Source organism: Canis aureus, chromosome 24, assembly GCF_053574225.1.
Source record: "Canis aureus isolate CA01 chromosome 24, VMU_Caureus_v.1.0, whole genome shotgun sequence".
Classification (NCBI taxonomy): Eukaryota; Metazoa; Chordata; class Mammalia; order Carnivora; family Canidae; genus Canis; species Canis aureus.
The window spans coordinates 8,332,553-8,346,140 of NC_135634.1; the positions used below are offsets into that span (position 1 = coordinate 8,332,553).

The 13,588-nt window shown below is 37.0% G+C and overlaps 1 protein-coding gene and 1 non-coding gene across 2 annotated transcripts; one reads left to right on the forward strand and one right to left on the reverse strand.

Annotated features, from left to right (window-relative positions):
• Positions 1-41: 41 nt before the first annotated feature.
• On the reverse strand, positions 42-10,853 carry LOC144296597 (uncharacterized). The gene is made up of 3 exons (XM_077869694.1): positions 10,835-10,853; positions 5,349-5,860; positions 42-1,884 (listed from the first exon to the last, which is right to left on the reverse strand). The coding sequence occupies exons 1-3, from the start codon at positions 10,851-10,853 to the stop codon at positions 1,705-1,707; spliced, it is 711 nt and encodes a 236-aa protein (XP_077725820.1). The 3' UTR covers positions 42-1,704.
• Positions 5,286-5,393, forward strand: LOC144296632 (small nucleolar RNA ACA64). The gene has a single exon (XR_013363657.1). It is a non-coding gene; the product is annotated as a small nucleolar RNA ACA64 (small nucleolar RNA).
• Positions 10,854-13,588: the final 2,735 nt, after the last annotated feature.

Sequence of the window (13,588 nt, forward strand, 5' to 3'; positions counted from 1 at the left end):
ATGACAAGGACACAATTACTTTTACATAAGGAATGTGAGAATCAAGAGTTCAATACATATTTATTGTGTGTTTAGGGTGTATAAAGCACCGAGGCATTTTTAAGTAGTAGGTATTTTAAAACTTAAAAAGTTTGTTTTATAGAAGCTTTACAAACATTACATAGATAAGATAAGTCCAATATTTAAAAAGTGAAAACATCAAGTATCAGAGAAGCGGCACAGGCTATGCGCGGTTTATCTATAAAGTAATCAGCATAACTGAAATTGTTAATTTCCTCTACAGTACTTTACAAAACAATAATGATATGTCACCACAGTTAATACACTGAAGTATTCACTTGGATTTAAATAACCTAGTGTGTCTGGTGAGTCAGTCTTATTACTATAAAGATATATGGAGCGTAAAGATCGAGTTCAAATGCTGTTGCTGACACCAGCTCTTTGACCATAGTGAGTTACTCTCCATCTTGGTTCGTTTGTCTACGAGATGGGGGTAACAATACCTCATAGAATTGTTCTGAGGAATAAATTAGGTGGCACATACGTACAAGTGCTTCCTCTAGTGACCAGGTCACATCAGGCACTCCAGAAAGTTGATGTTGGTTTGAGACCATGTTACAGGTATTTAGGGTGAGGTGAACAATCACTGTAGGCTCAGCAAAGACTGAGTAGGGCAGATAGCCCCAAGGCTGGAACCTAAACAGGAGGAAGATTTACAAAGAGAGAGCATAGACCAATGCTTCTCAAATGTTAACATGGATTCCAATTGCCCCGGGTTGTTGGGTTGAAGCAAGAGGTCTGGAGCGGGGCCTGGGTGATGTCCCATCTGTGCTGCAGTGAGGCCACACTTAGACTAGAAGGGACACAGGTCACAGGCAAATAGAATGCAGTGATGAAGGCACATCTAATAATAAAAGTGGAAACAAAAACCGATCAGGTTCTGGCTGTGAAGTTCATATTCTCAACCATAAGGTATACATAAATGGCCTCTGATTTGTGGTATTTTTATTATAGTTACTTCCTAGATATTTACCTCTTTTTTTTCTCCTTGACCTATCAAAAAACAAAAAACCCTCCAAGTTATTAGATTAATAAGTTTTATTAATAGTTTTAATTAACTTTTAATTTTGGAATTTGAGATTCTTTATGGCATGATAGCTAATTTCTGTACATTTACAGAATGTACAGATCCAGGGTTGCTTGAAAAGGTATATTCTATTTCAAGGACAGAGGATTTAACATGTATCTATTAGATTTGCCATATTTGATCCCTGACATACTTTTATCTATAACTATTTGCAGGCTGGTTTTTATGTCCACAATCTCATCACTTCTTTGGGCTCTTTTTCGGAGTTCTTTCATTTCGTTGAGTATGAAGAATGTCTGACATCTGCTTTCCTTGAATATTCTTTTGACATATTCTTGACTGGCTTTTGCTTATTCTGTTCCTTTGGAGGGGGTGGATATGGGGGTAGGAAGGGTGCAGTTGGGTTGTGGGGACTATCCAGTTTTGCTGGTTCCTTTTTACCCATTAGTCACCTTCTGATGATGGCAATTCTATCCAGGCCCTCTATTTACAATATGCAGGACATGGTAAGGGAAATTGGTTATCTGAGCAGCTGACAGCTTTAATTTGGATTTCAGAATACACTCTTACCAAGGGGTGGGTGGGGGAGGGGAGTACATCCACACTCAGTTTTTGCATCATCTCCTGCAGAGCAAGAGATCAGAATGGCTCACAGTAAAGCCTTTGTCATGGATTTTCTGGAGATCCAGCTGGTGTTTCTCTAGGCTGAATTCAGTCACCAACTGCAAGGGGTTGTGCAGCTGTGCTTCCCCTTGGCCATTTCTCACTTTCAGATCAATTCTCTCTCCATCTGGAGGCTGAAATGCAGAAAGGGTAGTGATTCCATGAAATTTCTCATTTCCAGTACTTGTCATGGGTCTAACCAAGCCTCGTGATCATCTTGCCTCTCCTGCCACAGGGTTTTTAAAATGGACTCTGCAGAGAGGTAACTATTTTAGAGCATTCTTTCTTGAGCCCTTCTTTCGTGATGCTCTTGGAATTCACCTTTAGTCCAAAAATATTTGACAGATACTCTTCATAATCTGTGGTATACATTTATGGCTATTTCTTTACCAGACTGAATATGAAATTTTCTATTTATTTCAATCCTTTTGTTTTCAACAGTTGCAGTGGCATAGAAAGAAGATTCTGGTTTTAAAAGGTGGGGTAAGAATCCATCAAGGTCATATCTTAGGTACTCAGAAAAACAATGGCATTTCTACAGTGTTAATCAAGTTGGACCACTTAAAAGGGTAAGCTAAAGTTTAACAGGTCATAAGCAGAAGGTAAAGCAAGAAGGGATAGGGCTTAGTCTTAGATTCAGGTTTGGATAGGATTACAGACCAAGATACAATAAGTAAGAAGCAAAACAGGATGGTAGTGTGGAGAAATTGGAACTCTTTTGTACTGTTGGTAGGAGTGTGGAATGGCACAGCCACTGTGGAAAACAATATGAAGGTTCCTCAAAAATTTTAAAATAGCATTACCTCCTGATCCAGCAATTTCACTTCTGGGTATATACCCAAAAGAATGGAAAGCAGAGTCTCAAATAGATATTTACAACATCCATGTTCAGAAGCATTAGTCACAATAGTAAAACGTAAAGGCAACCCAAGTGTCCACTGACAGATGGACAAGTAAAATGTGGAACATACACACATACATACAGTGGAGCATCATTCAGCCTTAAGGGAAAAAAAGGAAAGTCTGACACATGCTACAACATGGACAAATATTGAAGACATTATACTAAGAGTAAGTTAGTCACAAAAGACAAATATTGTATGACTCCACTTATATGAGGTACTTAGAGGAGTTACATCATACAAAGGAGAATGGCAGTTCCTAGTGCTGGGAGAGAGAGGAATGGGGAATTATTGTTTCATGGGGATAGTTTCACTTTTGCAAGAAGAGTTATGGAGATTGATGGTGGTGATGGTTGTGCACTATAAATGTATTTAATACCACTGAACTGTGCAGTTAAAAATGGTTAAGATGACAAGTTTTATGATGTGTCTTTTAGCACAAAAAACAAAAACAAAAACAAAACCCTGGAAAAAGCCACAACAGGTTCAGTGGGCAAGATGAACTACGATTTGGGCAATGAAGCAGAGTTCAGGGATTTAAGAAACTTCCAAAGGTGGATACTGTAAGAGGATGGCAACATAGTTTGGATACCCCTGCCTCTGCCCTAAAGCAGTAAACATAAAATATATACCCTAATACATATATTAACTCTCAGTTCCCCATGTATCTTGCTATTTCAGTTACAAGTATCTTAAGAACCAACTATTACTCTTTTGTCCAAAAGTGAGTAATTATCCTGGTAACTGAAATCTTGATAACCAAGGGCTTTATCATTTACAGATTTTTTTTTTAAAATACTATTTTATTTGACTACACTTTGAGGCTTTTTCAGATACTGATTAGCACCATTTTCCAGAAGTAAGAACTGAAGCATAGTCTGTAAAATGACTTGCCTAAGATCACACATCTGTTTTATCTACAGAGCCAGGAGCATGATGCTCTATTAGCTATTTCCCTACACTTTCCTTTACAACTGGAGTTAAAACAAGGAATGAATGGATCAACATTTACACAAAGTTTCAAGAACTGTCTTTTCCACATAGGTAGCAATATTCAAATGCATGTGGAGAAGAATAAAAATTTATCGAGTGTGGCAAATCTAAAACTGCCATATAAATTTAGGTATATTTTCAAAAGTACCCTTGAAAATCCTCATGTCTCCCATAGTTTTACATATATAACCCAAAGTAGTGCACACTAAAATTTGAGAATCAATGTTTTAAACCTATGAAAGACACAAAAGGATGTATATTTACATGTCAGGGTATTAAAACAATGCTGCCTTTAAGGTAACTATGAAAACATTGGTGGGGGCACCTGGGTGGCTCAGTTGAGCATCTGCCTTTGGCTCAGGTCATGATCCCGAGGGAATAAATTCTAAAATCAGTACAAGTTAAATATATTTATGATATGGCTCTACTTAACTGCTATGACCATGTATATGTATAAACTTTCTCCATCAGTGAATACTAAAAGTACCATTTCTACTGTGCGTAAGTCAGTAAAACCTTGTCTTAAGAAAGAAGGCAAAATGTTGACAGTTCTCCTATTAAAGTACAATGCCAATTCAGGAGCGGGTGAAGGAAGAAAAACTGTCAGTAACAATGACATTCAGAAAGATAGGAAGAAAACCCCTACTCTAACACTGTTGAAAAGCAAGTGATATATAGAAATCATGAAAAAGGGAACTGAAAAGAAAGGGTTGGATGTGTCACTGGTGACCTCCAATAACAATTCCATAAAATGAGTTGCTCTGAATTTGGCTGGGTGGAAATTCTGAAAAACTTAAGTGTTGTCAACTTTCATGGATAAGTAACTGTAGCGCAGACATGCTAAGGTTTTTTGTATTTTAAGCAGTTCAGGAAGGCTCAAAAATGATGGATTAACCACAAGTTTATGAAACTGTAGTCTCCCAAACAGAAAGATAAATGAGTAGGAATGTAACATAAGTGCTGAAATCAAGGGATTGCACTGGATCCAGACAGAAAACTGAGTACTTTATGAAATTATTTTATGAAAGCAGATAGTATAAGAACACACACATACACACACACTGCAGATCAATCCACAATAAGGCAAGAAGAAGAAATGTAGAAATTTTGACAAATTCTAGAAAGTAAAAACAAATCTTTAGGGAGAACCATAGCCCAAGACACATGCTAGAGATAAATACTGCAAGGAAAAAGCTGAGTTGTGGAAGACAATTTGTAAAGTTCAAGAGATTGAAAAAGAATTCCAGAAATTCCATTCCTCCAGAGAAAATGGAGGAAAAAAAGAAATAATAAAGACAGCTATGCACTATTTCAAAATCAGATGTAAAACAAAATGATGCAGGAAAGTTGAAAAAAAGGAGTATCAAGTACTAATAAAAAGGGTAGCAAAAAAAAAAGGGTAGCAAGATTAAGATCAAACAGAATTCAAGCAAAGTATTGAAGGGGAAAACATTTTATACTGTTCTAATGGTACAATCCATCAAGACTATATATCAGTCATAGAACTAACATCACAACTTTGACATATATTAAAAACCCATACAAAGAAAAATGGACATATTCAAAATACTTATGGGAGACATCAACAAAACTCTAAAATCAATAGGTTTGCCAGACAATAAATATAAAAGTTTATCAGCGTTGGTTGAAAATCCCCTGCGGCCCTGCCCGTGGCGCCCAGAGCCCCCGGGGCCTCAGCTCACCGCCCCCTGGTCCGTGTGGGGAGGGGACACCCGGGCCCGACAGCTCCCGCCCGGGCCGCAGGTGCTCTGGCCCCTGATCCCTGACCTCGGTCTCCCGAGCCCGTGGCAGGAGGGGCCTCTGCCCCGCACGCCCGCTGGAGCAGTTGGCCTGAGTGGGCGCAGGTGGGTGCGCGCGGCTGGCCCCCGCCCGCCTGGAGCCGTCCGTGCTGCGCCGTGGAGGGCAGACCGGAGGGCACGGCCTCCTGCCGCCCCCCAGCTCCGCCAGACGGTTCCCGCGGGTCGGCCGGCCCAGGTCCCACACCGCACAGCTTCCACAGCAGCAGGTGAGGTACCTTTGGGCTTGAGGGGACTTGGCCGGGGCCACCGAGCCACCGCAGGTGCGAAGGTGAAGCAGGGCGGCCTCCAGGAGGAGCCCCGCGGTTCAACCTCAGTTACCGACCCCGACGGGTAAGGATGTGCGACTTCCTCGGGCAACTCCGCCCCTGAGAAGCCGCCCTCACCCTGAACTCTCGCTCAGAAAAATCCCTCCCGACTTTATTCGCGAAATAAAATTCCTTTCCTTTGTTTACTGGGCTTGCTTACGGTTTTGCCATAGCTTGCATGTCCTGAATTGCGATTGTGTTATTCCCAAATAAACCTATTTTTGCCAGTGGGGAAAAAAAAAAGATATAAAAGTTTAAATAATCCAATGAACAAGCGCAATCTAAAACACACATTCATATACAGAATTTGGTACCTAAAATACTGTGGACAAACCTTTTCAGACACTTAAAACACACACAGAAAAATTTCTCAACATAGACCAAGAAGTAAAAGCACACAAATGACGTTCCTAGCCCACATTTAAAATGAAAATTAATCACAAACAGATAGCAAAATAAAAACACCCCTCCCCACCTTCAAACCTATCTGTTCAGAAGTTTTTAAAAGTCCTCTGGGAGAAAATTAAAAAAACACCTAGCTTAAGCATCACAACTAAAATTATAAGCTGTTTAGAATGGAATGATAAGGGGAACACTACAAAAAACAAAACAAAACAAAAATCCCTTGGAATATAATCAAGCAGTACTTAGAAATGTCTACATTAGAAAACAAAAAGACTAAAGGTAAACGAAGAAAGTATAAAAACCAAGAGATGAAAAGAATAAATTCAAGTATAGTTGAAAGAAGAAATGAAGATCATTGTAGAAATTACAAAGGTAACAAGCAACAACAAAAAATGCTCCATCAGCAAAACTGAGAGCTGGTTCTTAGAAAATTTCAAAGAAATCCAGTGACAGAGGAAAAATAAGAGATGCCAAAGATTATTGAGTCAATAAAACAAATATATAGAGCTGCTGCCAAGATTTATAATTTTTATTTATTTATGATAGTCACAGAAAGAGAGAGAGAGAGAGAGGCAGAGACACAGGCAGAGGGAGAAGCAGGCTCCATGCACTGGGAGCCCGACGTGGGATTCGATCCTGGGTCTCCAGGATCGCGCCCTGGGCCAAAGGAGGCGCCAAACCGCTGCGCCACCCAGGGATCCCGCTGCCAAGACTTATAAAATAAAGTAGCCTGTGTAAAACTTCTACCAATAAATTTTAAAATCCAGACATTCACAATTTCCAAAGAAAATATGTTACTACAACTTCACTTCAGGAACAAGTGAAAAACTTGTATTAAATAACCATAAAAAAAAAATAACCATAAAGACGCTAAAAAGATAGTAAGAGTTTCATCTCCTAAAAGAGCTTTGTTTTGGACTAGGCCCCAAACGGCTCAGGGTAAAGGAGTAAAGGTAGATTAAACTAGTGTTCTTATCCACCAGCAACAAACCGTTAGAAAAAGCAATTTTAAGGAAAGATACAATTTGTGTGACTATTAAGTACAACTTTACTGACAGAAACGATAGATAGACATCAATCACCTGACTGTATTTATGGATGGGAAGATTCAGTACCAAAATGATGGTCATTCTCTCCAAAAACATTTTTTTAATTCAATGCAACTTGAATAAAAATCCTAATGACTTTTCCCAGAATTTACCAACCTGATTTTAAAATTTAAAATTCTCACATGTGGACATGTGAGAAGACAAAAGCCAAGAGAATTTTAAAGAGTATTAATAAGAGAAATGCCTTAGTAATATGGAAATACACTGGTTATTAGAGTACATTCATAAACTAATGGGACAAAAAAGGTAGCCTAAAAACATAAATATTTTAAAGATAAATACAGTTTTTAATACACTGTCACTATATAAAGGCACTTGGTATGTGACAGGGCATTTAAGTAAAAGGAGAAAGAATCAACTCTTTAGTAATAGTGCTGAGGTGAATGGCTATGCATCTGTAAAAAATAAGACCCCTCACAGCATACACAAAGTTAATTTCAAGTGGATACAAGTCTAAAAGTGAAAAGCAAAAGCTCTTATGCATCTCTGCTGGGAATATAAAGTAATACAGCTACTTTGGAACATAATTTGACAATATCTAAAAATAGCATATCTGTATTCATTGAATTCAGCATTTCCATTCAGAATGGTTGTTTTTATGAGACAGGGAAGATGTTTGTTCACTTTGGCACTGGTTTGTAATAGTGAAGGTGCAAAATATTTGATTATCAACAAGATAAATAATTAACTGTGTTTTATAATGATTTTTTTTATAATGGATTAACTGTGGTATATTCAAATAACAGAATGCTTTACAAAAGCAATTAAGAGGAATTAACTACAGGATTTAATCAAATCTTAGATGACATCAATTTTAAGGTACATCATTATTTTGTCATTAAGAAATGCTGCCAATTTTAAGACATTACTGATTTAAGAAGCATACAGAGATTATATTGTGAAAAAATGGAAAGATCAACAGGTATCGATGTGGCTATATAGTGGGTGAAAAATAGCAGGTTTCAAAATTATAGATATGATGGACTTTTTTCCTCGAATATTTAAAAATACATGAAATAGTCTTGTGTATTTTTTTTAAAAAAATATATGCATAAAATGAGGATGAAAACATTGATGGGAAAGATACACACTAATATCAGGATAGTTACCTCTTCATAAAAAAGAAGAAGGTTATAAGCTTTAGCCATACCTTTTAATATCTTATTTCTTATTAAAAGCAAAAGAAGGATGCAGCTTTTGCATAGCACATATACTGAAAGTGAGCATATCCTCCCATGAAGGGACATGTGTAAATTCAATCACTTCACAGCATCTGTGACATAATTATGGAATGTTTATTCTTAAAATACAATAAAGAAACATTGCGACATCAATTGGTAAACACCCCTGAGAGATTTTGCTGCTCACTCACAGGGAGAGGAGAGAGAGAACATGTGTATGTATTGGGGGAGGAAGGAGAGTTCAAAATGAAAAAAAAGTGTTCACATCTTTTAAACTTGGAGAATGAGATCATGAGGGTCTACTGTATTATTTCCTGGATGTCTGAAATATTTTTAACTTGGAAACTTTTAAAAATAAAGTTTAAAAAGGCACCATGTACAATTTAAATGTAAGCTCTATCAAAAATAACTCTACATTATATAAATTGTTTCATAGAAAAATACAGTCAGCTTTTCTAATTCTAGAAGGCTAACAAAACCCCTTATCCAATACTCAAATAAGGATAACATAGCAAAGGAAATTATACACCAACCTTGCTGCTCAACATGTACATAAGGATATTAAGTAAAAACGTTAGCACACTTGTAAGCACGACCAAGCCAAGCTGGTTAATCCTACCAAAGCAAGGATGATTATATACATAATTTATTACATTAATAATTATATTTTTAAAAAACAAACTGTTATGCAAACATGGAATTGAAGACACACTCCAAATTTTATTTTTTAATAACCCCAATTAAACAGAAATAGAAACTTTCTTAAACTGGAAAAAGGCAGGATGCTTTCTATTTAACAATGCTCTAGAGGTGCCAATCAACACAATTAGACCAGAAAAACATGATATGTAAGTATCAGAACGATTTGAAATCATACTGACAAAACTACTTGGAGCGAGTGTTATCTACTAAATCCAAGAGAATTAACTGCAAACTGTTAAAACCAATAGAACTTCAGCAAAGTGGCTGAAAGCAACACAGCAAGCATAACCAGTTAGAAAATAAAAGAACAATGTTTGAATGATATTAAAGTTTGAATTTTTTTAAAAGATGCAAAGCGGATTCTTATGAAGAAAATAATAAAATTGTATTGAAGGGATGGCTGTTTAAAACCTATCTCAGTGGGCAGCCTCAGTATTATTATAAAGATGTTGGTATTTTGAGTAAGAGAAAACAAGAACAGCCAGGAGTAATAAGGTATGTTAGAAAGAAAACGGGAAATTTTCAGACCAAATATAAAAACATGTTACACAGGTAAAGTAATTACATAGATGTTAGCTAAAGGCATGGACAAAGAGACCCAGGTAGATAAAGAGACTTGGTTCATGCTACTTGTGGCATCCCAAACGAGGAGAGAGGAGAAACTATACAATAAATTAAGAAAAGTAACTATGGGGGATCCCTGGGTAGCTCAGTGGTTTAGCGCCTGCCTTTGGCCCAGGGTGTGATCCTGGAGTCCCAGGGATCAAGTCCCACATCAGGCTCCCTGCATGGAACCTGCTTCTCCCTCTGCCTGTGTCTCTGTCTCTGCCTCTCTCTCTCTCTCTGTGTCTCTCAAGAATAAATAAAATCTCAAAACAAACTATGCACTGAAGAAAAAATTAAGTCACACCATAATCATACACATTATACAAAAATAGTCCCCAGATGGGTTAAATGATGTAAAAAAACCCAACAACTATGTATTAGAAGAAAACGGAAATATTTTCAAAATCTTGTAGTAAGCACAAAACCCATAATGAAAAATACCCACAGATTTGAGCTTACAAAGGGGAAACACTTCTATTACAGGACAGAAAATCCCACTTTAAAAAGCTTAAAGTGACCCACTAAAGGTATCCTCCACATATTTAATAAGAGAATAATGTGAGAATAAGAAAGATGGTAAGCCCACTTTTAGCACACACAGCAGTCTCTGTGTATCCACAATGGGGTACATCTAAGACCCCCAGAGGATGCCTGATGTGGATAGGACGGAACCCTAGATATACACTATGCTTTCCCCCTAATGCATACATACCTATGGTATAATTTAATTACAGATTAAGCATTTTAAGAGATTAACAACTACTAATGAACAATTGTAACAATGTATTGTAATAAAAATTATGTGAATGTGGTCTCTCTCAAAATATTGAACTGGATTCACTCTTCTTGTTAGGATGATGTGAGATGATAAAATGCCTATTTGAGGAGATGAAGTGATGTGAATGAGGCAGACACTGTGACAACTCAAGGCTACTACTGAGAGTCTGACAGTATGAAGATCACCTGTTCCTAGACTGCGGTTGACCGTGGGTAGCTCAAACTGCAGAAAGTGAAACCCAGATAAGAGGGGACTACTGTCTGTGAACCCAAAACAACAGTACCTTTTTGTCCATAACCCATCCCTATCTCCCTTTTACCTAGAGAGAACGATGAAAAAAAAAGCTAAATAGGAAAATGGGTAAAGAACGTGAACAATTCATAGAACAGAAATAATCAAAATGAAAACGTATTCAACAATGTGGTTTCATTTGTAATTGGAGAAACGAAAATGAAAACAAAATAATTATGTAACCACTGGACTGACAAAAAAAGCATTAATTGCACACATTAATTGCTGAAAAGCACACTTTTCAGAAAGCAATTGGGCAGAATTAATCATTTAAAGGAGCATCGCAATTCTCTACATAGGAACTTATTTCTTACAGGAAACTTGGAACCTTAGCACAAAGACATATACAGAAATGATCATTTACTGCATTGTTTCTAACAGTGAAAAATGCAAATAACCGAAATGCTCAACAGAATACTAATTAAATCACGGCACACCCATATAATGGGTATTATGCAGTTGTCAAAAGGGTGGGATAAACCCTTACATGTGGATAGCCTTATGAGAATGTTAAATAGAAAGTTGTAGAAAAAAAAAAAAGGTTGTAGAAAGGTATAGTATGATCCCACTTACATAAAAAGATAATAGGTATATATGAGTCAGAAAGTGCAACAGACTGAAATCTTGATTTAGTGAACTAAAGAGTGATTTCCATATTTTGCTCTCAATGTCTGTGTTGTTTCTACCTCCTTTCTATAGGAAAGTATTTAGGAAGTCCCTGTGTACATTTTTAAATGGATAAAGACATTTAACTGTTAATTAACGTGAATGTTCTCTGCCTATTTGAATAATGGAACTATAGAACTCAGTTCTAACAATTTCCCATTATGAACGGTTTGAGTCTTGCAGACAAGGTAATTGCCTCTTTAGAGCAAACTAGTAAGCTTATCTTCTTATATTACAATGAACTGGACCCTGTTTATAGTCCCTTAACTGTATGTATTATATACTCTTTGAAAGCTGTCATGTTAAATGTCTTCATAGTTTCATATTTTTATTCTTTTAGAATAAAAGTCATCAGTAGCTCTAAAGTCATCAGTAGTTCCCTCTGTTGGCTTTAGAATTCAAAGCCCTACCCAATGTTTCTCATACTACTTGTGCAAAGTATCTCCTCACTACCCAACCACAACTCAAAGTTCTCCATCTCAGCCAAATGGGTCTCTGGGTTCCCAAATGAACAGATCTACTATGCACCCAACCCCCATTCACACATCATCTGTAAGGTGTTAGACATATGACTAGCTCTCCAGGAATTTTTCACCCAAGATTTTATACAAAACTATAAGCATTCATGAGCTATAATGCAGATTATATACTGAACCCAGTTAAACACATTAGCTGTAATGTGAATGTAAATTGTGGGGGTACCTGGGTGGCTCAGTTGGTTAAGCCTCTTGATTTTGGCTCAGGTCATGATCTCAGGGTTGTGAGATTGAGCCCCACGTTGGGCTCTGTGCTGGGCATGGAGCCTGCTTAAGATTCTCTGCTCCTCCCTCCACCTCTATTCACACTCACTCTCAAATAAAAAAGAATGTAAATTATGTATACAATAAATGAAATTTTCATTTTGATCCATCACTTTCTAAGATCTCAGCCTGAAGCATTTTATATGCTTTCAATAAATAGCCATTTTGGTTATTTGAATTCTACTCCAAATAAATAGTGTAAGAGTTAAGATCATCAATTCTGAATAGTGCTACTCTGTGACCTATGGACAAGTCTAGGTTTCTTTACTTGTAAAATGTTGATAATACATGTTTCTCCTAATGGGAGACAATGTAGGCAAACAGGTAGCAGAATATCCAGTAAAACATGGCCAATATTACATTCATCTTCTTGACTAGGAAACCCCAATCGAATTGAAGAATTGTATTATCACTACTTTAAAATTTATTAATATTTATTCAATGTTGATTTGATGATTAATATTTGAGGTAGTATAGAAAGAACATGGCTTTAGAGTCAAACAGATGTGATACAATCTTTAGTCACCGCTTTGGAGAGGAGAAATCTCAGGTAAACTATAATCTGATTTTCCTCACATGTTAAAGGAATACATACCATCAACTAACACATAGAGTTATGGTGAAGACTATGTGAGATGATAATCTGTGAAAAGATTTTAATAAGGTATCCGGCACAATAAATTGTCAGGTTCTTTGATCTTAAATTTTGTTGTAATTTATCTGAATTTTACTAATGTAAAGTTAATATTCAGCAAACATTTTTTGAGACTTACTCTGTGCACTAGGAACTGTGCTGAGTACTAGACACTAACTAGTTAACAAAAACATACATCATCACTGTCTTCAAACAGTTGAGCATTCTGGAGGCAGTAGAACAGGTATTAACCAAATAATACAAATGCCAACTGTGTAAGTGCTATGGAGAGGTAAGCTAAGGGGGACACATTTGCCCTGGGTTCTGAGATGGAGCCCCACATTGGGCACTCCTGCATTGGGCATGGAGCCTGCTTAAGATTCTCTCTCTAGCCTTCTGCCTCTCCCTGCCTCTCTCCCTCTCTCAAAAAGAAACCCAGAAAAATTCTAGGGACAATCAGGAGAAAAATTCAATAGGACTAGATGAAGAGTAAGAAGAAAAGTCAGGGGCAATTTTTAGATTTCTGATTTGTATTATTAGTTGAATGCTAGTTCTATTTTCAGATATACAAAGATGACCAGATTTGGGAAGGAAAGGTTATGTATTCAGTTTTTTTGCACATGTTAGGTTGAAAGAACAGTTGACC